We start from the raw sequence: 26592 nt of genomic DNA on the forward strand, positions 1-26592 counted from the left end.
GCCCCAGGCGAGTATAAAATCTTTTTATTCTGAGATCTCAGGTACATTTTAAATTGGACTCCCTTGTTCAGACTTTACACCATACTTGTGTGTTTTTCTGCAGGCCTAAGAATAAGGGAAACCAAGGAGGTGTATGAAGGGGAAGTAACGGAGCTAACACCATGTGAGACTGAGAATCCAATGGGAGGTTATGGCAAGACCATCAGCCATGTTATTATAGGCTTAAAAACCGCCAAAGGAACAAAACAATTAAAGGTACTTTTTTTGTTTTTTAATATTTTAAGGGTTTAATTATAACCTTTAGTTAGCCATGCCTAGGGATGGCAATACTTAGGAGAACTCATGGAGAAGCATGTGTAAGGACTTGCTGGTCTGATTTGCTGGTCATAGTCATGTGTTAAACCAGGAAGTCACACAGCAAATCAGGACCTTACAAATCGATCAGCTGATCAAACTGATCACATGCTTCTCCATGTGTTCCCGTAAGCATTGCCATCCCCTATCCATGTCTGAAGCTGTGGAAATCTGACTTGTGTGGATTTTCGTGATCCACTGTTCTCTGTCTGGCTGAGCATGATCAGAAAGTGGTGTGTGGTTACATGTGTATGTCTTTTTTTTTCTTTAGTTGGACCCCAGCATCTATGAAAGTTTACAGAAGGAGCGAGTGGAGGTCGGTGATGTCATCTACATTGAAGCAAACAGTGGAGCAGTGAAGGTAATTTGCCATAGATATTCTTAACATACACCCGCTCAACAAAAGTCTTTTAAGGTGCGTACACACGCACTACCAGCGGCAACGACTGGTCTGCCGGACCCTATCGCTGGGCGGACGTTCAGCCGACAGTAGTGCGTGTGTACGCAGTGTCAGTGGACTGATAAGGCGGTTTCTGAACGATCCGCTCAGCTCAAACAACTTTCAAACAGCTTTTGTTGTTGAAACAAACCAAAAAAGTTGTTTGCTATTGCTCAAACAACTGATAAGACGCAGCTCAAGTGAATCCAACTGTTGGATTGACTTGAGATGTCTTATCAGTTGTTTGAACTATGGCAAACAACTTTTTTTGATTGTTTCAACAACATAAGTTGTTTGATAATTGTGCATTTAAAAGACTTTTGTTGAGCGTGTGTATGAGCCTTAAAATGTATAATGCATTTGTACACAAATTCAGTTTCTCCCAGAGTAAAATTTACTTTTTTCTTCCATGTTGCTGTCACTTACAGTAGGCATTAAAAATCAGATAGATCTGACAGGTTTTGGATCAGTCCATCTCCTCATGGGGGATTCTCAGTATTTCCTGTATTCTTTACAAAAGTACTTCCTGGAAAGGATCTGCAAAAGAAATACCAGCAAGATTCCCTATTTTCCTGCACACTATTTTGATAGTTGGGCTATGCAATTATTGTCCTCTAAGTGCATTTTGTAAATAAAGAAATACATGTGAATCATCCCCCCCCCCCTCCCAAATGAATAGATGGACTATTCTAAAACTTGACTATTTGTACTACCTATTGTAAGTGACCGCAACATAAGAAAAAAATGTACTCTTGAACGAATGTACATTTTATAAGGTGCATACACATGCATGGCATTATTTTTTTTTTAATTATTATTTTTTTACATTTTTCACGATAGTGGTCCCTTGAGGGTAATGAGCAGGCTGACAGGCCACACACACACACACTCTCTCACACACACACTCACACACACACACACACACTCACTTACTCTCTCACGCACTCTCTCTCTCTCACGCACTCTCTCTCTCTCACGCACTCTCTCTCTCACGCACTCTCTCACGCACTTACTCACACACACTCACTCACACACTCTCCTTGAAAACATGACTGTCTAGGCAATTTCTCGTATAGACTGATAATATAGGAAGGCTGATTCACATGGTGTCACTTCTCAGTCCAGTGTGGGAGGGAAGGTGTGTGACAGCCTTAACCATACCTGCCTCCCCTACAGAACAGCAGTGTATCGGAGAGTGGCAGTATGGCCACACCCCCTCCCAGAAGGCACTGTGGGTAGTGATAAGAACTGTAGCGCATACAAGATCACTTTATCTCTGAATGTTTGTCATGGGTTGCAGTGAGAATAGTTTATATTTACATTTTATTTTTAACTACTTGGTGGTGGACGTGTTTTTTTTTTTTTTTGTTTGTTTTTTTTCTTTGTATTTCTGGACATGTTTTTTAAAGAGAACCCGAGGTGGGGATCTTAGAGTTAAATCTATACACAGAAGCTGGGTCTGGCTATAGTGCCCAGCCTCTGTTGCTAGTTGAATCCCCCCTGTGCTCTGCACTAGCCCATAAATTACAACCGCGTTGGCGACACTGAGCGTGACGCAACAGGCTCTGTTTACCATTCTAGTGCCACTCACGCCACTCCCCCGCCTCCTGCAGAGCACCGATCCCCGCCCACGTCCCTTCCCTCGCCGCTGATTAGAGGGAAGGGACGCGGGCGGGGACCGGCGCTCTGCAGGAGGCGGGGGGAGCGGCGTGAGTGGCACTAGAAAGGTAAACAGAGCCCGAAAGCGCGGCTGTAATTTATGGGCTCGTGCAGAGCGCAGGGGGGATTTAGGGAAGATTCAACTAGCAACAGAGGCTGGGCACTATAGCCAGACCCAGCCTCTGTGTATAGATTTAATTCTAAGATCCTCATCTCTGGTTCTCTTTAAAGAGTAACTGTCAGGCTGCAAAAGAGACCCTATACCTAACAGCTCCTCTTTAAGTCTTTAATACAGGGATGAAGAAATGGCGGACTTAGAGTGTAGATTCCACAAGCAATGAGAATCGTTCCTCTCTAGTAGAGATCCTGCATGGTTCTAGCTTGCCTTTGCTCCTGAACAGGGGTGTGGGCATTGTTACTGGTATGTTGCTGTAGCTAGAGAAGCCCAGGATCGAGTATCTGTCTCCTTTCAGCTTTCATCAGGGCAGTAATTGGTGTGTGGGTACCTGTTGCTGTTATCAGCAGCCTGTCAGCCATGGATTTGGCAGCCATAGTGACAGCACACCTGTTCCCTTCCTCTTAACACCATTCTCTCTTCACCCCACAGAGGCAGGGCAGGTGCGACACCTACGCCACAGAGTTTGACCTTGAGGCCGAGGAGTACGTCCCGCTGCCCAAGGGAGATGTTCATAAGAAGAAAGAAGTGATTCAGGATGTCACACTACATGACCTGGATGTGGCCAATGCAAGGCCTCAGGTAGGAGTCAGGAATGTTTATCCATATACAGAACATGGACGGCGATCATTTCATCACTTTGTCAAAGATGATGAATTTGTCTAGTTTGGAAAATTTCACCTTTTTACGCCTCGCAGAGCGAGAGTATGTTACAGCTGATCTAACCTGGTATCTTTACCTAACCCTGACCATTATTTAACCTCAACACTGACCTACAGCCTATCATTATTCTCCTAATCTACACTTTCCCAGTTGCTGATACCAGTGACCGCCTACTGGAGAAAGAGTCTACATAATTACCTTTGGATATAGTCTGTTAAACAACTCCGAAATTAAATCTGTGCAGGGATCTAAGCTTACCATACAGGACAAAAAAATCTTGAGCCAAGATATTTAAAGGGCACCCGAAGCGAAAATAAACTAATGAAATAAATGATTGTATCTATCTTCCTTCACTTAAAAATGACTTTTTAAGATATTCCACAGTTTTATTTTATGTTTAAATCTACTTTAAGTTTTAACTGTTTTATTGTGTTTACTCAATTACACATTCATTGAAGTATGCCAGAGCTAAAATCTATGAACAATTGACCCTTTTTATCTCTTTCCTGCTCTCAGAAGCCATTTATGCTAGGACAGTGTTTTATAGTTGGAATTTCTTATCAGTGAGGGTCACATTGTAGTCACTTCCTGTCTGAGTCAGGACTGAGTTAGCCACTTACATACCTGATATTTAACTTTCAGGCAGAGAAAGAAAAAAAGAAACACAGCATAGTTATTGTGCTTGGCACTGTATATACCCATGTCTATCTCATCATGTCACATGTCACCTCTGGTATCCTTTAAGGAAACCGTGAAGTGAGGTTATTCACTTCAGGTTTGATACAATTCTGAGTGGACAGAAGGCTAGTTTCGGTCCGTCTAGTTGTTCCTGCACAGTCTCCTGTTGAAGCTAGTCGACTTGTTAGGTCTTTAGTACTCCAGTGTTCTCCCCAGAAATCTTTGCCAGCCGGGTGGCATGAAAAAGTAGCCGGGTGGGGAAGTAAGGGCTCATTGAGTGGAGGAGAGGGTCACGCGGGGTGGGTGGGTGATTGGTTTGCTGGGGAGTTGGGACAAGTGTGTGTTTGTAGAGCAGGGGTCTCAAACTCAATTTTCCTGGGGGGCCGCAGGAGGCAAAGTCAGGATGAGGCTGGGCCGCATAAGGAATTTCACAATCGCGGCGCATCGCCGCCTCTGCCCGCCCCTCTCACTCTTCCTTCACAGAGAGGGGCGGGGAGAGGCGACGATCCGTGTGGCGATTGACGTCAGGAGGGGCAGAGCTAAAAGCTCTGCCCCTTCCAGGAAATGCCGGCGGATTGCCCCCCTGGCGATCCGCAGCCCTCGTTTAGCGGCGGGGATGCGGCGGATTACTTGGGAGCACTGAAGCGAACTATAAGGAAGCTTTTGCCGGCGAGGGCCACAAAATATTGTATCAAGGGACGCAAATGGAGTTTGAGACCCCTGTTGTAGAGGATCACAAAAAGTGTCAGGTGGGGTATTTTGATCACCCTGGGTAATACTAGGTGAGGGAGAAGGTTGCGCCGAGTGCTACTGGATGTGGGTGGAGATAATACCACTGACAGCTATCAGGTGGGGAGGGAGATCTCACCCTTGGTGCAGGTGTTGTGGGTGAGGGGTTCATACTAGATGCCTCACACTGTGTTGCTAGTGGATTGAGTGTACATGACTGGCTGCTGCAAATGGACAGGGAACCATCTTTCTTTGGGTTGTATGGAGGAGGGGTCTCGCACTGTGTGATATATCAGCTCCTCCCTGGCTTGCATAGGCAGAACAGACCCATAGGAGTCCAGGAAAGATTTATTTATGATTATGAAGGATTGCAGTCAGGACACAGGACTTTCACGACACAAGCACACATATATAACAAGAGAGCTATGTGCTCCCACAGCCACTGGCTCTCACACAGTTAAGTCTGCAGTTTACATTGTGGCTGACTCCACACAGCATTCCATCTCTCACCATGACCTGCCCGGGATCCTCCTGCTATAAATCACAGCCCACCACACTTCTCCATCCTGCTGTCAGCTCCCCTATGACTCCAGCACGTGTTTCTCCCCTGTGCTATAAATCAGACCACCGCACTGCTCCGTCCCGCTTTATACGCTGAACTTCGTGCACATAAATTAACACGTTCAGCCGGTCAATGATTGCGCTCTGCCTGCCTCTAGTCTCTGCCCAGCACATCCCCACACAGCTTATACACACTACACAGTCACGAGCCTAGTCTGGACTCTGCAGTGACACGGCAGCTAGCGCTATGGTCACACCTCTTACCATGCGCTGAGCCAATCAGTGCAGGAGCTCGCCCGGGAAGCACGAGATCTCATGTGCAGAGGGGAAGAAGCACATCCTGACAGCCGGGCACTTGTCAGTGAAGAGTGCGGCTCGCAGTGACAGAGATTTCATCAGCCGGGCGGTAACTTATCTTACCTGGGCGCTCCGCCCGGCTGATTGATCCTGGGGAGAACACTGGTACTCCTTGGTCAGCCTTCAGAACTATTGTCTGCCCCAAAGTAATTCTGAAGGCTAGCGCATTTGTACTGCTCATGCATGAACCCAATGCTGGTCTTTGGAACTACTTAGGGGTGGGGGTTGGAGAAAATTGTAGTTCTGAAGTTTGCTCAAGGAGAAACAAAGAGCTTGTCAACCTAGCAGGTCTAATAACTTCAGCCAGAGATGGTGCAGGAATAGCAGAATGGCCCAAGGCCCAACAAGGTTCTTTGGTATCCAGAGCCTTCCTTCCTACATAGGTGTGTAATAAACCTGAAATAAATTTCCTCACTTCAGGTTGCCTTTTAGAGATGTTTCGGAAAAAGGTGTGCGAACCTTCACCTTCTGCTGTGTTAATGGTGAGCATATTCTGTACACCTGCTTTCAAGGTGCAAGCCAGTCTGGCAACTCCATTTATTTTTGGTGGGTCTCTGAGGCTAAGCTGTGACTGCAGCACACACCCTGCCTGCATAGACAAGCAACAGTAGTGCTAGGAAAATAATTTAATAAACAAGTGCTTCATTTTTACAATAATTATGTATAAATGATTTAGTCAGTGTTTGCCCATTGTAAAATCTTTTCTCTCCCTGATTTAGATTCGGACATTATCACATGGCGACATCTTTACTGCTGGCAGGTGATGTCAGTGGAAGTAGCTGCTGCTTCTTTTTTTGGCAGTTGGAAACACATTTAAACAGCTGTTACTTCCCAGAATGCAACAAGGCTCCCACAGTGTGATGTCAGAACCATGGTCCTGACATCACACTGTGGGAGGGGTTGCACCACAATATCAGCCATACAGAGCCCCCTGATGATCCGTTTGAGAAAAGGAAAAGATTTCTCATGGGAAAGGGGGTATCAGCTACTGATTGGGATGAAGTTCAATTCTTGGTTATGGTTTCTCTTTAACCACTTAAAGACCGCCCCCAGCCGATGGGCGGCGGCAAAGTCCGGGCCCAAACGACCGCAATACGCCCATCGGCGGGGGCGGCTGCGGGAGTGGTTATGCGGCGATCGCGTCATTCGTGGCGCGATCAGCCGCCGGGGACTGGCTCCGCCCACCGCTCGTAGTAACCCGCCGGCCGTTCGGAAGCGCCGGCGGGTTACTAGCACCCGGATCGCCGCACTTACATTGTATAATAGGCTTTGTAATGTATACAAAGCCTATTATACTGGCTGCCTCCTGCCCTGGTGGTCCCAGTGTCCGAGGGACCACCAGGGCAGGCTGCAGCCACCCTAGTCTGCACCCAAGCACACTGATTTCCCTCCCCCTGCCCCCTGATCGCCCACCGCACCCCTCAGACCCCCCCCTGCCCACCCCCCAGACCACTGTTTGCACCCAGTCACCCCCCTAATCACCCATCAATCACTCCCTGTCACTATCTGTCAACGCTATTTTTTTTTTTTATCCCCCCCCCCCCCTGTCCACTGCCCCCTCCTGATCACCCCCCCACCCCTCAGATTCTCCCCAGACCCCCCCCCAGACCCCTCCCCCCGTGTACTGTATGCATCTATCCCCCCTGATCACCTGTCAATCACCCGTCAATCACCAGTCAATCACCCCCTGTCTCTGCTACCCATCAATCAGCCCCTAACCTGCCCCTTGCGGGCAATCTGATCACCCACCCACACCAATAGATCGCCCGCAGATCCGTCATCAGATCACCTCCCAAATCCATTGTTTACATCTATTCTCTCCTCTAAACACCCACTAATTACCCATCAATCACCTATCAATCACCCCCTATCACCACCTGTCACTGTTACCCATCAGATTAGACCCTAATCTACCCCTTGCGGGCACCCAATCACCCACCCACACGCTCAGATTGCCCTCAGACCCCCCTTTATCAATGTGCCAGTGCAATATTTACATTTGTTATTCCCTGTAATAACCCACTGATCACCTGTCAATCACCTATCAATCACCCCCTGTCACTGCCACCCATCAATCACCCCCTGTCACTGCCACCCATCAATCAGCCCCTAACCTGCCCCTTGCGGGCAATCTGATCACCCACCCACACCAATAGATCGCCCGCAGATCCGACATCAGATCACCTCCCAAGTGCAGTGTTTACATCTGTTCTCTACTCTAAACACCCACTAATTACCCATCAATCACCCCCTATCACCACCTGTCACGGTTACCCATCAGATTAGACCCTAATCGGCCCCTTGCGGGCACCCAATCACCCGCCCACACCTCAGAACGTCCTCAGACCCCAGCCCTGATCACCTCGCTAGTGCATTGCTTGCATCTATTTCCCCCCTCTAATCACACCTTGAGACACCCATCAATCACCTCCTGTCACCCCCTAGCACACCTACCCATCAGATCAGGCCCTAATTTGCCCCGTGTGGGCTCCTGATCACTTGGCCAAACCCTCAGGTCCCCCTCAGACCCCCTTCCGATCACCTCCCCAGTGCATTGATTGCATCTATTTTCCCCTCTAACCGCCCCCTGAGACACCCATCAATCACCTCCTGTCACCCCCTAGCACTCCTATCCATCAGATCAGGCCCAAAACATCCTGTCATCTAAGAGGCCACCCTGCTTATGACCGGTTCCACAAAATTTGCCCCCTCATAGACCACCTGTCATCAAAATTTGCAGATGCTTATACCCCTGATCAGTCATTTTGAGAAATTTGGTTTCCAGACTACTCACAGTTTTGGGCCCGTAAAATGCCAGGGCAGTATAGGAACCCCACAAGTGACCCCATTTTAGAAAGAAGACACCCCAAGGTATTCTGTTAGGTGTATGATGAGTTCATAGAAGATTTTATTTTTTGTCACAAGTTAGCGGAAATTGATATGTATTGTTTTTTTTTTTTCACAAAGTGTCATTTTCTGCTAACTTGTGACAAAAAAAAAATCTTCTATGAACTCACCATACTCCTAACAGAATACCTTGGGGTGTCTTCTTTCTAAAATGGGGTCACTTGTGGGGTTCCTATACTGCCCTGGCATTCAAGGGGCCCTAAACCGTGAGCAGTAGTCTAGAATCCAAAGGCCTCAAAATGACCTGTGAATAGGACGTTAGGCCCCTTAGCGCACCTAGGTTGCAAAAAAGTGTCACACATGTGGTATCGCCGTACTCAGAAGAAGTAGTATATTGTGTTTTGGGGTGTATTTTTACACATACCCATGCTGGGTGGGAGAAATCTCTCTGTAAAAGGACAATTGTGTGTAAAAAAAAAAAATCAAACAATTGTCATTTACAGAGATATTTCTCCCACCCAGCATGGGTATGTGTAAAAATACACCCCAAAACACATTATACTACTTCTCCTGAGTACGGCGGTACCACATGTGTGGCACTTTTTTGCACCCTAAGTGCGCTAAGAGGCCCAAAGTCCAATGAGTACCTTTAGGATTTCACAGGTCATTTTGCGACATTTGGTTTCAAGACTACTCCTCACGGTTTAGGGCCCCTAAAATGCCAGGGCAGTATAGGAACCCCACAAATGACCCCATTTTAGAAAGAAGACACCCCAAGGTATTCCGTTAAGAGTATGGTGAGTTCATAGAAGATTTTATTTTTTTGTCACAAGTTAGCGGAAAATGACACTTTGTGAAAAAAAACAATTAAAATCAATTTCCGCTAACTTGTGACAAAAAAATAAAATCTTCTATGAACTCACCATCCTCCTAACGGAATACCTTGGGGTGTCTTCTTTCTAAAATGGGGTCATTTGTGGGGTTCCTATACTGTCCTGGCATTTTAGGGGCCCTAAACAGTGAGGAGTAGTCTTGAAACGAAATTTCTCAAAATGACCTGTGAAATCCTAAAGGTACTCATTGAACTTTGGGCCCCTTAGCGCAGTTAGGGTGCAAAAAAGTGCCACACATGTGGTATCGCCGTACTCAGGAGAAGTGGTATAATGTGTTTTGGGGTGTATTTTTCCACATACCCATGCTGAGTGGCAGAAATATCTCTATAAATAGACAATTGTGTGTAAAAAAAAAATAAAACAATTGTCATTTATGGAGATATTTCTCCCACCCAGCATGGGTATGTGTAAAAATACACCCCAAAACACATTATACTACTTCTCCTGAGTACGGCAATACCACATGTGTGGCACTTTTTTGCAGCCTAACTGCGCTAAGGGGCCAAAAGTCCAATGAGCATCTTTAGGCTTTACAGGGGTGCTTACAATTAGGCACCCCCCAAAATGCCAGGACAGTGAACACACCCCACAAATGACCCCATTTTGGAAAGTAGACACTTCAAGGTATTCAGAGAGGAGCATAGTGAGTCCGTGGCAGATTTCATTTTTTTTTGTTGCAAGTTAGAAGAAATGGAAACTTTTTTTTTTTTTTTTTTTTTGTCAGAAAGTGTCATTTTCCGCTAACTTGTGACAAAAAATAAAATCTTCTATGAACTCACCATGCCTCTCACTGAATACTTTGGGATGTCTTCTTTCCAAAATGGGGTCATTTGGGGGGTATTTGTACTATCCTGGAATTTTAGCCCCTCATGAAACCTGACAGGTGCGCAGAAAAGTCAGAGATGCTTGAAAATGGGAAAATTCACTTTTGGCACCATAGTTTGTAAACGCTATAACTTTTACCCAAACCAATAAATATACACTGAATGGGTTTTTTTTTTTTTATCAAAAACATGTTTGTCCACATTTTTCGCGCTGCATGTATACAGAAATTTTACTTTATTTGAAAAATGTCAGCACAGAAAGTTAAAAAAATCATTTTTTTGCCAAAATTCATGTCTTTTTTGATGAATATATAATAAAAAGTAAAAATCGCAGGAGCAATCAAATAGCATCAAAAGAAAGCTTTATTAGTGACAAGAAAAGGAGGTAAAATTCATTTAGGTGGTAGGTTGTATGACCGAGCAATAAACCGTGAAAGCTGCAGTGGTCTGAATGGAAAAAAAGTGCCTGGTCCTTAAGGGGTAGAAAGACTGTGGTCCTGAAGTGGTTAAATGTAGTAGTAAAAATCAAGGAGACTTTACAGGGACTTAACAATGGGATTTCTTGCTTGCAGGGAGGTCAAGACATCCTTTCTATGATGGGTCAGTTGATGAAGCCAAAGAAAACGGAGATCACAGGTAATCCTGAAAAATGTGACTTCACAAGGGGCCAGGCTGTAATTTGTTCTTGAAGACCTCTTTCTTTCCCAGTTAAAATTAACAAAGGTGTCTTTTGAGGAACCCAAACTTTCAGGAATGTGGAGGGTGTCCCTGGCGACTTTTCTTTAAAAAAAAAAAAAGGGGGGGCATTTGTAATTTTTGGGGGAACATCAGATGGTAAACACATTTTTTTCACCTGTAGGGAAAAAAAGAAAACCTACCCTGGAAAGGTATATGGAGGTCTCCGTTTTTAGTGAAGAGTCAGGAAGAAGCTGGGATATTACAGTAGCTAGTATCTTCCTGCATGCACAGATCACCTGACCCAACCACTTCTGAGAGTATGAGTCTTTGTGGCCAGTACTGGAGCACTACAGTTAAGTTGTGTCTTGGCTCACTGGTCCTTTTTAATAAAGCATTTAACCCTCCCCACACTCTTTCCAGTGTCTTTATAAAAGAGTTAAATAGATCTGTGACACGTGACTTGTTATTGCAGGAAGGCCAGGGTGATGAAAGGTATGTGTAGTTGGCTTTTACGGACACTGGGGAGGGTGTGAGAAGGGTAAATCCTTTATTACATACCGAGCAGGAAAGATCTGAAGCTGCAGTGCTGACCACAAAGTTAATCTCTTAGGACAGGAAAGAGGTGGGTGGGGTCAGTTGATCTGCTCTGTGATGGGAAAGGAACTCCCACTCTCCTGGAAAGAATTAGATGACCAAGGTAGGGGTCAACCACGTACATGTAAAAATGGTGCCCGAGAATTTGGACGCCTGGTATTACTAATAGAAGAATGTCGGTAAATGACCGATATTCTACAATCGCCTAACTTAATTCTCAGACTAACTTTCCCCGACCTACACCTACCACTACCCTCGCGCTCCCTACTCCTAACACTACCCTAACTTATGCCCAAAGTGGCACCCAGTAACTTGCCCTTATTTGCCCCTTCAATGTATCCCCGATATTTCTGGTGCTTGGCTATACTAAGCGCCCATCTCTATTATGCCCGCCGTAGACTAGTGTCGGGGACCAAATTAACCCCTTGGTGCTCGGCTGTAGTGTAGCTGAGCACCCATTTCCCCTATGCCCACCGCACCCGATCGCTAGCGCCCAAATTAACCCTTTGGTACTTGTCTATAGTATAGCAGAGCGCCCCTCTCTGCTACACAGCCAATGGCCGCTTGCATGCAGCTGAGCACCAATGCCTAAATTATGCACTGGGCGCTGCTATAGCTGCAGTTAACATTAGTCTATACGGTGCCCAGATTAGAGAATCTGTATTGTTAAAATCGCACAAAAGTAAACATACCAGTGCGTTAGGGGACATCTCCTATTACCCTCTGTCACAATTTTGCTGCGCCTCGCCGCATTAAAAGTGGTTAAAAACAGTTTTAAAAAGTTTGTTTATAAACAAACAAAATGGCCACCAAAACAGGAAGTAGATTGATGTACAGTATGTCCACACATAGAAAATACATCCATACACAAGCAGGCTGTATACAGCCTTCCTTTTGAATCTCAAGAGATCATTTGTGTGTTTCTTTCCCCCTGTTCTCATGCACTGAAGTGTCAGGCTGTTTCTTCCTGCAGAGTGCAGACAGCTCTGCCTGTATGCAATTCCTCTGTATGTGAAAGCCCAGCCAGCTCAGAGGAGGATTTATCCAGCTTGTAAAAGATAAGAGAGAAGAGAGAAGCTGCTCTAATCTAAATAATACACAGGCAGTGTGCAGAGAGGGGCCTGGATGGGGGAGATTCATCACAGAACCACAACACTGAAGAACTTGGCAGCCTTCCAGACACAGGCCTGACAAGTCTGACAAGAGAGAGATAAGTTGATTTATTACAGAGACTGTGATAGCAGAAAGTGCTGCAGTAAGCCAGAACAGATTAAAATAGCTTTTGGAACTTGTAGGATGATAAAAAACAGGATGCAATTTTTGTTACGGAGTCTCTTTAAAGGGCCAACCAGCCATGTATGCCAATATATTACTTTAAAAAGTACAGTGCAAAGATTTGTGCATTGCTAATTAATATAAATGTATTATCATACAGAATTTAAAATGGGATACTGAACTAGGGCTACTAACCCTTCCTTCCACTTTAGTGATGATCTAGAGTGAAGCTGTAAGTTGGTCTGAGGTTCTCTTGCCTTCCACGATACTGGCCTATCGGGTAATCTGTTGTTGACGGTACGATGCTATGTCTCTCTCTCCTCCCCAGATAAGCTCAGAGGAGAAATCAATAAAGTGGTGAACAAGTACATAGATCAGGGCATCGCAGAACTGGTACCCGGGGTGCTCTTTATCGATGAGGTGCACATGCTGGACATCGAATGCTTCACCTACCTCCACCGAGCTCTAGAGTCCTCTTTGGCTCCTATCGTTATCTTCGCCACCAACCGAGGCAACTGTATTATCAGGTACCAAGAAACTGCTTACTAAGGAAGAACTAGTCTTTTATGGCAAAGAAGGATAATGGCCTCGATTCATAAAGCATTCCCGCATTCGGAAATGCTGAAAACGGCTCACTTTACCGACCACACAGCAAAATCTGTATTCATAAAGGCTGTATTCCGCATGAAAAGCCGACATTCGCGAGCAGAGTGATAATTCACCGCCTTGCGCGGTGATTATCATAGCAAAAGTAACAAGTAGTCAATTCATAAAGATTAGAGGTAGAGGTAGCGGTATGCGGACGGATATTACCGCTACCTCTGATGTGGCGAGAAGCGTGCGGAATACAGTGCAGTGAATGGGACAGACCTCCCAAGCAGCTGCAGAGAGAACACCGCACGGAGGGACTCCGCCTGCTTCTCCTGTTTCCGCATGTCTCCCGACAGCCTTACGCCTGCCTACAGCGGAATATCTCCGCACGCCTGTCACAACTAGCAACATTTTTATGAATTACCACCCTGAAGGCAGAAATACCGGCAGCGGTGTTTCCCCGCTCGACTTTACCTTACCGACAGCACTTTTATGAATCGAGGCCAATGTCTTAAAACTAGGAAGTCTTTAGATGTTTTATAAGGCCAATTGATCCAGATTTGGTCAGATTGTGACAGGCTTGGAGTGGCATAGCGATCTTGAAGGTCAATGGGGCAGACCTTTTCGATTTGCTTTTACTGAAGTGAAAAAAAGGTTAAAAATAGGTGCCTCAGTAGAGGGTAACCTCTGGATAATCCAGAGGCTTAAAGTGAACCAGAGACGAAGCACCCTCATGTATTTTACCATATACATCAGTGGGAACATTAGAGAAAACACCTACCCTGCTCTCTGCTTCATCTTTCACTGCTCAGCCTGCTTGTTATCAGCCCTGATAAAATCCCCGACTGAGCATTCAGTCTGGCTTTGCTCAGGAATCATTTTAGCAGAGTCATTATAGCAGAGCCAGAAGGGGGCAGGCTTGGGCTTGAAAAGACATCAGAGAAGACAGACTCGGCTATAATGATTCCTGAGCAAAGCCAGACTGAATGCTCAGTCGGGGATTTTATCAGGGCTGTAAACAAGCAGGCTGAGCAGTGAAGGATGAAACGGAGAGCTGGGTAGGTGTTTTCTCTAATGTTCCTATTGATATATATGGTGAAATACATGAAGGGTGCTTTGTCTCTGGTTCACTTTAATGGATCTTCCTGGTGCCCACCGTTCCAGCACTGGTCCCCATTAAGCATAGTTGACAAGAGATTATCGAATAGGCTCTCATGGCCGTGCTCCCGTCTAATTATGAGCTCCTTCGTACTGGGCATACGTGAGTGTGGTCCGCACATGCCCAGTAGATCATTTCTGATGACTGTTGAGGCGTTTTCTGCACCCATCAGGCAAGTTGCCTTCAGACATGGATTTGCTTGCCAGTTGCTTTATTTACCGCCAGAGTCCTGCTGCTTCTCAAGCCACTCCCCCAGCGATGGGATGGTACCTGCAGCTCTGGTGAACTGAGCATGCGTTACGATTTCCATTTCTGGCTGAAATACTCTTACCATAGATCCTCAAGTGTAAGTCGTCCTCATGTATAGGCCAACCCCTAAATTTGACCCTCTTAAAGGGAACTGGGCACCAGTAATATTACTATATTTTTATTTTTTCTAAATGAACCTCCCCATAAAGAAAGGTTCATAATAGCGTGTGTTTTTGGGAGGGGCGGATGTTAGGGTAAGCTGCGTCTGCCGAATTTTGATGTTCCTGGCAGTGTCTGCCACGTGCCGCAATGCTTGCTGGATGCAGTCCGTGGACAAAGTTCTTGTCTTATGTCTAGTAAATTATGGTGTCCCGGGGAGATAACGTGCAGAGACTGCCTGAGCAGATGGGTGGTGGGGAGGGGGTCTCTGGCATTCTACTGGTAATCAGTTTTGATTTTAGGATCTAAAAGCTGGGGAAAAATTGCACCGCTTTTAGACCCTAAACCTAGAATTAATCAGAACGCCCAGGAGGTTGTCACACACCTGTAACTAGCACAGATAGTTTAGGCAGAGGTCCGCATACTCTCTGTGACTAATTGTATGAAACGGAGTGAGAATCAGGTTTAGTACATAAGCAGCAACGCAGGCCTTAGTACAGTGTCATGTGACAGGAAGCCTATTGGGCCAATCATAGTGCGGGGATCGCATCCTTGAACTCCACAGGACCCGATGGGTCTGAGGGAGGGCCTATAGGAGCGGTCGGTAGTTTACAGGGAGCGCACTCCTGTTCGTACCATTTGCTGGGGATTTTTTAACTCTCGCTGCTTAACCACTTCGCATCCAGACCTTTTTTCCCACTTTTTGACCAGAGCAGTTTTGGCAGTTTAGCTATGTCCTTATTTAATCAGAAATAACTTTGTCCCTACTTATGACACAGAAATGAAATATATATTGTTTTTTTTCAAGACAAACTAGGTTTACATTGTATGCCATTTTTTTCCCCTCAAACAATTTTGTTTTCTATGAATTTTAATGGGAAAGAAAGAAAAAAAAATAGGAAAAACATGTATTTCTCAGTTTTACCAATTCCAGTTTCAAAATAAAAAGTGCTACTGTAATTAAAAAAACACACATTTTGTTTGGCTATTCTTACTGCTTATCACAAAACTTAGATTATGTTCCGGTCACAATTTATGGTGAAGATATTTAATTCTGAAATAATGCTACAGAGTGTTTTTCACTATGAAATGAGAAAATAGAAGTATTTTTAATAGTAAAAGTCAATCTCTTTAGCTCAGGAAACATATATTCCCCTTCACCAATTAGTCCTGCATCAGATAGTGCCAGAAATGTGCACAGGAGCAAGCCCAATCCTGCACAGCACTGCTTCTATACAAGTCAGTAGATCTACTGACCTGTGGCTTAGATGAAGTCCCAGAGGACGTATATCTACTGACCTGTGGACAAAGTGGTTTTAGCTTAGTGAATCAAGCCCATAGTTAGCAATGGCAGGCTTGTTTCTTTTACTTGTGTTAGCATGTGCATGGAATTGGATAGCTCTGCGCCTCCCATATTTTTCTGCTGTAGAAGTGAACACTGAGTTGAGTTTCTCCATTATGATAATATCATGCAGGGAGAATAGTAGTTCGCCAAGAGCAGCCATGATAGATGACACCTCTGGATATTGGTAAAAAATGATCATGCAAAGTTGATTTGTAGCGTATTTATAAAGATCTTTGCTGTGTTGTGTATTTTCAGAGGCACAGAAGACGTTGCTTCCCCTCACGGGATTCCTCTGGATCTGCTGGACAGGGTGATGATTATCCGGACCATGCTTTACACCCCTCAGGAAATGAAGCAGGTGCGAGCAGCTCTGTTGCTTTAAAAAAAACCTGAAGAGGGATATGGATGCTGCCTATATTTCCTTTGAAACAATATCAGTTGCCTGGCAGCCCTGCTGATATCTTTAGCTGCAGTAGTGTCTGAATCCCACACATGAAACAAGCATGCAGCTAATCCAGTCAGCTTTCAGTCAGAAACACCTGATCTGCTGCATGCTTGTTCAGGGTCTGGCTAAAAGTATTAGAGGCAAAGGATCAGCAGAACAGCCAGGCGCGACCCTGGCCATGCGTGTCCACGTGAGCGAGGATGTGCGTGGCCAGGGCCGCACAGGCACAGTGGGCAGTTGCCAACAATGAAACTTAGCCTTTGCGGGGGACGGTAGAATCATTCTGTGATGGTACAGGACATCTGCAGGGGGCAGATTGAAGCCCCAGGTAAGTTGAATAGTTTTTTGTTTAATATCCATAGTTAAGGTTCACTTTAAAAGGAAATAAATGTCGCCCTATCCCTCTTGCGTCAGGTTCCCTTTAATATGACCCCAAATGTCTCTTTAGTTTACCTGCCTAGTAGTGTGTGGTCTCCTCCCCTGCCAGGTGCATTGCTATCTTCCTTGGTTGGACTGTGATGTCCCGCTCTATGGTGGTCCTTGCTCCCATACTCTCATCTTGCATACAGCACCTAACATTATTCTGTGGAACTGAGACCTGCCAGAACTAGATTATAGTCCCATGGTCTCAGGGCTGGTTTTAAGCAAAGGCCACATAGGCCATGGCCTAGGGCACCACAAGATCAAGGGCGGGTGGGCAGCAGGTTATACTGGGGGGAAAGGGTCACCTGGCTACCTATACTGAACGGGGGGAGGGGGGGGGGGGGTCATGAGGCTATCTATATAGAAAGGAGGGAGTGTCATCTGGTGTCTTATACTAGAAGGAATGGGTTATCAGGATACCTATACAGAAGGGAAGGGGGGATCATCAGGCTAAACTGGAGGAGAGGGGAATGTAATCTCGCACTTATACTGGATGGAAAGGTCAATGGGCTACCTATACTGGAGGGAGAGGGAAGGGTCATCTGGTTACCTATACTGGAGGGGGGGATTGCTGCTGACAGCGGCCTTGGGCGGTAAAGGGTACAAGTCCGGCCCTGCTTGGTCTTGACTTAGCGTACGTGGGTGGACACCACTACGCTGCCTAAAACCGGAACCTTTCATGATGAGACTTGCAGGGCAGTGCTGAACGATTCAGTGCTAGCTGTGCAGATTTTTATTCAGCATTTCAGGCTCACATTATGGCCCAGATGTTGCCACAGCCCCATGAAGGCAAACCGTGCCTTGTTATCTATGTAGACTTGTGTGTATCGAGGCATCTGCAGCTAAACATTGTCAGTTTTCAGGTTCTGTGGGTGCAGCTTCTGGACTGCCTCTGACTGCAAGTGGGAAGGTAGTCTAAATCTCTCTGAGGCTTCCCCCCCCCCACCTTCTGAGAGTGCCAGTTAGGAACCTCTGGCCACAATAGCATTCTATAGCGGTGACAGTCTGTACAGGAAGTGGCCAGGGTCTGGGCTCCAGACTAGGTCCTTTTAGCAATTTGACATCCGCTTACATAAGGAGCAACAGTCTGCATAAAAACAAATTTAAGAAAATAATTTTGTAAAGTGGGACTAAAGAGAACCGAGCACCACTGCAAACATTTTTTTAAATGAACTTCTCCATAAGAGAGGTTCCTAACTGGCACTCTCAGAAGGTGGGGAGGAAGCATTATTACTTACCTATGGGATGCTGCTCCTCTAGTTTGGTTGCGCCATCTTCTCCTCAGACTCGCCACAGCAACCGCAGTTTGTATGTTCCTGGCAGTGTTAGCGTGCATCGCAATGCATGCTTGGGAGATGTAGTCCGTGACTGCGAGTACAGAGTACAATGTTGCTAGGAACATACAAACTGTGGTCCCTGCAGAAAGTCTGTGAAGATGGCGCATCCCAAACGGGGGACCAGAGGAGCAGCACCCCGTAGGTAAGTAATAATGCTCCCCCCCCTTACCTATGGCACACTCCGTTAAGAACCTCCCTTATGGGGAGTTTTTTTATAATGTTTGCTGTGGTGCTCGGTTGCATTTAAAGAGGAACTCCAGTGAAAATAATGTAATAAAAAAAGTGCTTCATTTTTACAATAATGATGTATAAATGATTAGTCAGTGTTTGCCCATTGTAAAATATTTTAAATCCCTGATTTATATTCTGACATAACATGGTGACATTTTTACTGCTGGCAAGTGATGTAGCTGCTGCTTGCTGTTTTGGCAGTTGGAAACAGCTGTAAACAGCTATTTCCCACAATGCAACAGGGTTCACAGACAGGAAACTGCCAGAAGTACCTCGGTACTCAGAGCTTCTTGTGGGCGGGGTTTCACCACAATATCAGTCATACAGCGCCCCCTGATGGTCTGTTTGTGAAAAGGAATAGATTTCTCATGTAAAATTAGGTATCAGCTACTGATTGGGATAACATTCAATTCTTGGTCGGAGTTTCTCTTTAAGGAACTGTCTCAACTGCCAATACGAATGTGCAGGCTTTCTTCATGCAGAGATGCTCCCAGTGAATAAAGCGGGCCGCGGCTCATTATCTCTCCCCTGAACGGCTGTCAGTGAAGTTTCAGGACAGCTCGCGCCCGTCCGCTTCCCGCACATTCCCAGGTTTCATCCAAGCCGCCGCCTCCCGCTATCTTGTTTACAGAGCTGCCAAAGTGAAAAATACCTGTATTATATGAGACCTGCTATCTCAGCAGCACAACACACAACACTATTATCCAGGCTGCCCCTTATCATTCAGCCATGAGAGCCGGCGGCTGCCTCACATACAGCACCTCATGCAGATGTTCACAGGGCCAGCAGCCTGTTATTGGGTGTTAGCACAAAGGGTAAAATACTCGAGAGACTAGCTAGTTTAAAGCTGAGAGGATGGCTTGATGGTAATAATATCCGCGTGTAAATGTTTCATCCTTATCAGAGTCATTAAGTCTGTTTAATCTCTCCAGGTCAGCATTTTTGTAATGATCAATGAAATCCAATACAGCAGAAGCAGCATCGCAATCCTATTCTTCTTCGGAGAGCCATAAGCTGTAAAGAGCAGTCTGGCCCCACCCACTTTCCTGCTAGGCTGAGTAATCTGTGCCTTCATTAGCATAGATAAGCATCTGGTCACATTAGTTCATTAGTGGGGGACTTGATGTGTAAATGTGGCCATACACTACTCGACTTGGCGGCCGATCGACCATCCGATTCAATAATTCTTATTGAATCGGATGAAAATCTGTGCCACCAAGAACATGCATGATCGACAATGCGACCAATTTTGGGCCGCAATTGGTTGTATTTATCAGTTGGACATACTGCAAGACGTCAGGCCATCGTGGTCGGTCGGGTGCACATCGGTAACTGCAAGCGGTATCGGGATGAGCGAGGAACACGCTGAAACCTCTGGCGCTGTTCCCGCTATTGTATAAATGCGCCCCCCTGTGTGTGCGTTTATACATTCTGTCCCTTGTTGCCCACTGCGCGGTGCCCATCCGTCTTCAGAATCCTGCTCCTCCATTTGCGCTATACACGCCGCTCGAATAGCATGTGGTGCGTGGTCGGCCTGTGGTGTATGGATATCCAACAGACCGCTTTCTAATGATAATCGATCCATGAGAGAACCTGCCTATCATAACTAGATCTTTAAACACATTAAAGGAATACTGTAGGGGGAAAAAAGAGTTGAACTTACCCGGGGCTTCTAATGGTCCCTCGCAGACCTCCTGTGTTCGCACAGCCACTCACTGATGCTTCGGGCCCCACCTCCAGTTCACTTCTGGAATTTCCGATTTTAAAGTCGGAAAACCACTGCGCCTGCGTGGCTGTGTCCACACTCCCGCTGACGTCACCAGGTGTGTACGACGCAGACCGTACTGAGCCTGCGCAATACACTCCCAGCGACTTCTGCGGGAGAGAGGGCGTGAACACTCCAGCACAGTGGTTTTCCGACTTTAAAGTCGGAAATTCCAGAAGTGAACCGGAGGCGGGTCCGGAGCATTGGTGAGTGGCTGCGCAGGCACAGAACGTCTGCAGGGGACCATTAGAGGCCCCAGGTAAGTTCAACTTCCTTTAAATATCGTCTAGAACAGTTTACATGACTAAAGCTGGCCATAAACTTACAGATTTCCACTAAATGTTCCAAAACGATTGATTCCTTTCAGAAAGGAATTGATTCCTACAACACACAGCTCATCAATTTTTAATAGCTTCCTGCAGTGAATCTATTAATAGTTGATCGTTTCGTGTAGCGCTGTCCTGTTCGATGCAATGCACGCTATGGCTCGTTGATTGTCTGCAGCTCCTGTCCCGCCTCCAATCGGCCTAGATTTTTCATCCTGTCTGATCGATTTTCTTTGATCTATTTTTAGTCAATCTCAATTGTATCGAACATTTAAAATAAACTATTCTGAGCCAATTCGATTAGAGGAATCGAAAGAGAAAAACGATGTTTGTATAGCCACATGTAACACTGGTCGATTATAGGACAATCAATTGACCTATCTATTCTTAGGATCAATTCAAAATAAATGAATTGATTGAATATTGTTTATTTTTTTTATTTTTTTTTTGCCACTAGGGTTGCTTTTTGTTCCCTTTTTCCACCTTTAATCGATTGGAAGCTATTTTAGATTGCAAAATAAGTATACTGATGAATCAGATTGAGTAAAGGTTGATCGAATACATAATGAAAAGCTCTCGATTCTTGTTCCATCGATTGAAATAACCCGACATACTTGATTGATTCAATTAAAGAATTTGATCAATTATCGGTCGATAAGAATCTATTCCACATCAAAATGACAACTCGATTTTTGATCCATTCGATTCATTAATGGATTTTAATAATCAAAGTAAAAAAATTAACCAATGTATGGCCAGATTTAGGTGGCTCTGTTATTCGATATGCCACCAGATCAACCATTAGACAAATCCCTCTCTGATCGACATTGATTAGAGGCATCTAAGGCCTGCCCACACACTACTGACCAATTTCCACTAGGTTACAAAAACTCATCCAGCAACACATGGCATGCTTAGTCACTGTACATGTCCAGTTACTTCCAATATCCTGCACATCATGCACTTCCTCCTCCGCATGTGATCGCAATAACCTCTTCAGGAGTCAAAATCATGCTCGTCAAGGATGCAGTATATAGATGGTCAGCATGGTGGCATAGTGGACAGCACATTTGCCTTGTCTGCCTGAGTTTCCTCCCACATCTCAAAAACATACAGATAAGTTAATTGGCATCCCACTAAAATTGGCCCTAGAGACTATAATGAATGTATAACTATGGTAAGAATTAGATTTTTGAGCCCCTCTGAGGGACATTTATTGAAAAGACTATATACCCTGTTAAAAGCACCGCAGAACATGTCAGCGCTATATATAAATACTAATTAATAAAAGATGGTGAGTGGGTGGCAGCTAAATGTTGCTATAGTGGTTGTGTAGGCCAGAGAGTACAATAGCGCCACCTGTAGGCACATTCCTACTGCAACCCTAGTGGACAATCTTCCCTGCACTGGAGGCAGGTCAGTGTGTTTTATTCTGGCCCCTCAACATTTTGCAAAGTCTTATGGGAAATTATGTGCCACGGATTACAGAACACTAATGGATTGGTTGTGTGGCCTTCATTGTTAAGCACCACCATGCCTAGCAGTCTGGGTGAAGAGGTTAGCACTGCTGCACTTGACTCTGATTATCAGGCCATGAAAAAAAAGAAAAACAAAGGTGTTCAGCCAGTTTGCTTTAAGGGGAACCTGAAATGAGAGGGATATGGAGGCTGCCATATTTATTTACATTAAGCAAGCGGAAAGCGCACATAATGCTTCCCAATGCACAATCGCAGTGTAGGGGGAGCAATGTGCGGTTTTCCACAGCGACAATAATTGCTACTGCTTTTCCCTGCATGCGATCCCCCATCGCCGACAGTAAGCTGCTCTCAGCTGAATTCAGATTTGCCTGCGGGAAAAAAACTTCAGTTTTCAGTGGGCTCAAGTGTGACTCTTCCCTTAAACAACACCCGTTGCCTGGAAGCCCTGCTGATCTCTTTGGCTGCAGTAGTGTCTGGATCACACACCTGTAACAAGCATGCAGCTGATCTTGACAAATTTTTCTCTAAAACCTCTGATCTGCATGCTTGTTCAGGGTCTCTCTCTACAAGTATTGGAGGCAGAGGATCAGCAGGACAGCCAGGCAACTGGTATTATTTAAAGTGGACCTGAACCCAGAACTCCCTCTCTGCTCTAAAAGATATGCAACATCATCATAACCTTAAAAGAAAAACCTTTCTTTGGTACAGCTGATACAAATCCTGCAATAAATCTTCAATGTGTCTACTTCCTGCTTTCATGGAAGCAGACAAAGGGTTAACATCCTGTGTTTACAAATTATCTGCTCTGCCGAGGCAGCCAGTTGAAGCAGCTAAGAGATCAAATTACACTGGTGATTAGTCACAGATGAAGGGGAATTAGACATGCTAAACTATCTAAATACATTCAGGGAACATTTCTCTCTGTTTTCCTTTTGTCCTGTACAAGAGTTCAGGTCCACTTTAAAATTGAATAAATATGGCAGCCTCCATATTATTCTCACTTCCGGTTCCTCTTAAAGTGGATCCGAGATAAACTTTTACTCATTGCATAATTGTGTCCCTTTCCTATAGTTTATAGGGCATTCCTCAAGCCAAAGACTTTTTTTTGTTTTAATACTTTATAGGGAATTAAACTAAACAAGCCTCGCCCACAGCCAGAGTGCCAAGGCATTATCAGACAATAGCAAGGGCTTATGGGAGCTCAGTCTGGGCAGGGGGAAGGTGAGGAGGTTACAAGCCATTGATTTCAAAGGCAGAGGGGAGGCGGTAGGAGGAGAGGGTGCTGAATTTACACACAAGAAAACTGATAGCATCTCCAGCGCTTAGCCTGTGACAATGAGACACAAAGAACATGGCTGCCCTCATTAGGTGCGTATGCACGCACTACTATAGAGAACGACGGGTCCGTCAGACCCTCCCGCTGGGCGGGCATTCTCCCGACAGTAGTGCGTGTGTACAGTCTGTCAGACAGACAGACTTATCAGTCTGCAGACAGACTGTACACACGCACTACTGTCGGGAGAATGCCCACCCAGCGGGAGGGTCTGACGGACCCGTCGTTCTCTATACTAGTGCGTGTGTACGCACCTGTAGTCTCACAGGAATAAACTTTAGATAAGATATATATAGACAAGTTACTTGTTGTAGTTAGTTTTTCATCTCGGATCCGCTTTAACACCTACTGTGTCTCCACCATTGAGAAGTGAAACCTTTTTTAAAAATGGTGTAATTTAGGTGTAATGATGGTCAGAACACCCAGAAGCTCATTTCTCAGTGAACCCTGCAGAGGATCTTTCCTGCCATTAGTCACCATTTTATCAGCGTTTACACTTTGCTAATTGACAACTCTCCGCTCTCACCTCTGGCATTGTCTATCTAGGGATCACATGTGAGGATAGAGATCATTATACCTCCCGTGAAGTAAAGCTGCTCCCTCATTCCACCTCCTCCTCTTTCCTCTATCCAGATTATAAAGATCCGGGCTCAGACGGAGGGCATTAACATCAGCGAAGAGGCCTTAAATCACCTGGGAGAGACTGGCACCAAGACCACGCTGAGGTAAGTGATGGTCTGGCCCCACAGGGTCATTCTTCTCCCAGCAGAGAGGACAAGGCAGCTGAGAAACGTCTGGCCTGGCCCTCACAGCTCAGGTAGACAGATGTCAGCTGTCAGTGATCGGAGCAGCACAGGTGTGTTATCCCCCTCATCTGGCGATAGCACACCGGGGCGCCATCCTTTCCCTTCATGAAACAGCGGACAAGCTCTCCTTTATCACATGCTATTCACTCTCTTCTGCTTCCAACGTAAGGGGGAACTCCAATTTACTACAAGAAGAATATAAAAGTAATAGCTGGACAAGCTAAAAACAAACTGCATTTATGTTTGTAGTGCAATAAAGCCAAAGTACAACAGTTCTACCCAGCTATACCACACCCACTGTTGAATAAAAACATAAGTAAGTTTCTGTATCAAATCCAGCTTACCACCATCTTAAAAATGCAAAGGCAACCTTAAACATGCAAAGGCAGTGTAGCAAACACAACCTAAAAAAATTCAAATGCATGCTGAAAAACACAAATTGCAAAAACTATTATGGGGGAGGAGCTCCTAGGAGCACTTGTGATCTAGGAACCAGGAGAGCCGCAACAGTAGATAGATGAGAGGGAGGGGCTAATTACATTCAACGGTTATAGAGTGAGAAGATAAAAGAACATTTTGGGGAGAAAATTGACTATTAAATATATGCGAGGAGGCCATTAGTGATGACCCCACATTTGATCTCGGATCTACTTCCCTCACTGAAAAGAAAGAAAAGTCTCATTTTTTCAAACTTCAGGTCGTTGCACTTGTGAGTCAGATCTGTGATCAAGCAACCCAGACAATTTCCACCATAATTACTCTTATTGCCTTTTTATAAAAATGGCCATCTCCAAAGCCTGGTACACACATTCAACTTTGATTGGCCAATCTTACTCCTTCATGTAATATGAGAGCTTACTTACACAATGTGTTTATACTATTGAAAATCTATTGACCCTCATAATACAGGGAGGTGCTAAAATTTCCCAGTCATTGGCTAATCAAAATTGGATGTGTGTACCAGGCTTAAAAGGGACTAATTGAATTATATGAACTAATGCTTATAAAGACCCCACTTCTCCATGCTATGTAACCTGTTCCAAACGTGCTGATTGAAATCTCTTGCCGCTGTGTGCTCTCGTCGCTCTCTTGCACTCTGCTGTCTTAATTTAATTGGCTCCTGACTGTGAGCCAATCACAGTGATCAAAGCGCTAAAATAAGGGGGTTGGGGTCTCTAGTCCTTTTAGTGGGCCAGAGCATGCGGATCCAGAAAGGGTTAAAGTACTTCCGAGGTGACAAAGTGGAGCAATATTTACATACATGGGGCTTCTTCCAGCCCTTAGAAGTCTTCTGGGTCCCTCGCCACAGCTGCTCCCCGGTGTCCCGCTTGCTGCCTGTAAGCATCACTGACCCATCGGCAGGTCATCACTTCTGCGCATGTGGCCACGTGTGAACTCGCCTGCATCATCAGGCACGTACGTGTGCAGTATGCGCCTGGTGACAACGGTGCGCAGAAGTGATGACCCGCCAATGGGTTGGCGAGCTTTGTGGGCAGACAGTGGGACACCGTGGAGCACTAGAGCTGCGGCGAAGGACCCAGAAGACTTCTAGGGGCTGGAAGAAGCCTCAGGTAAGTAAAGATTTACTTTGTCACCTCGGGAGTCCTTTAACGTGAACCAGAGACGAAGCACCCTCATGTATTTACCATATATATCAGTGGGAACATTAGAGAAAACACCTACCATGCTCTTTCATTCTTCACTGCTCAGCCTGCTTGTTATCAGCCCTGATTAAAATCCCTGACTGAGCATTCAGTCTGGCTTTGCTCAGGTATCATTATAGCTGAGTCATTCTAGCAAAGACAGACTGAATGCTCAGTCGGGATTTTATCAGGGCTGATAAGAAGCAGGCTGAGCAGTGAAGAATGAAACCGAGAGCAGGGTAGGTGTTTTCTCTAATGTTCCCACTGATATATATGGTAAAATACATGAGGGTGCTTCTTCTCTGGTTCACTTTTTAAATATAAAATTGAAAAGCCTATTATTATTATTATTATTTTTTGAAAGCTGCCATAGATGACATAATATACAAATCTGAATTACACAGTTGTAGCGGCGCATCAGCGGCATCCTGTGTGCATGTGGACATTGTTTTCTAATGTTTACATTATCTATGATAATAAAAGAATAGCGGCTAGTGTGGGCTGTGTTCGCGCAGTTCTATGTCCCCCTAGGAGCTCAAAATCCGACATGATGAAACAATGCTGAATGATTTTCTG

General features: G+C 45.3%; 1 protein-coding gene across 1 annotated transcript in view; it reads left to right on the top strand.

The window, feature by feature from the left end:
- The window catches only part of RUVBL1 (RuvB like AAA ATPase 1), a 54238-nt gene that overhangs the window by 26307 nt on the left and 1339 nt on the right, over positions 1-26592 (top strand). The window contains exons 4-10 of the mRNA XM_068252732.1: positions 104-255; positions 626-715; positions 3060-3209; positions 10752-10815; positions 13055-13253; positions 16485-16587; positions 24201-24292. Coding sequence (XP_068108833.1) covers positions 104-255; positions 626-715; positions 3060-3209; positions 10752-10815; positions 13055-13253; positions 16485-16587; positions 24201-24292 — 850 coding nt within the window. The remainder of the gene's footprint in view (positions 1-103; positions 256-625; positions 716-3059; positions 3210-10751; positions 10816-13054; positions 13254-16484; positions 16588-24200; positions 24293-26592) is intronic.

The sequence above is a fragment of the Hyperolius riggenbachi genome, chromosome 9 (genome assembly GCF_040937935.1).
Source record: "Hyperolius riggenbachi isolate aHypRig1 chromosome 9, aHypRig1.pri, whole genome shotgun sequence".
Classification (NCBI taxonomy): Eukaryota; Metazoa; Chordata; class Amphibia; order Anura; family Hyperoliidae; genus Hyperolius; species Hyperolius riggenbachi.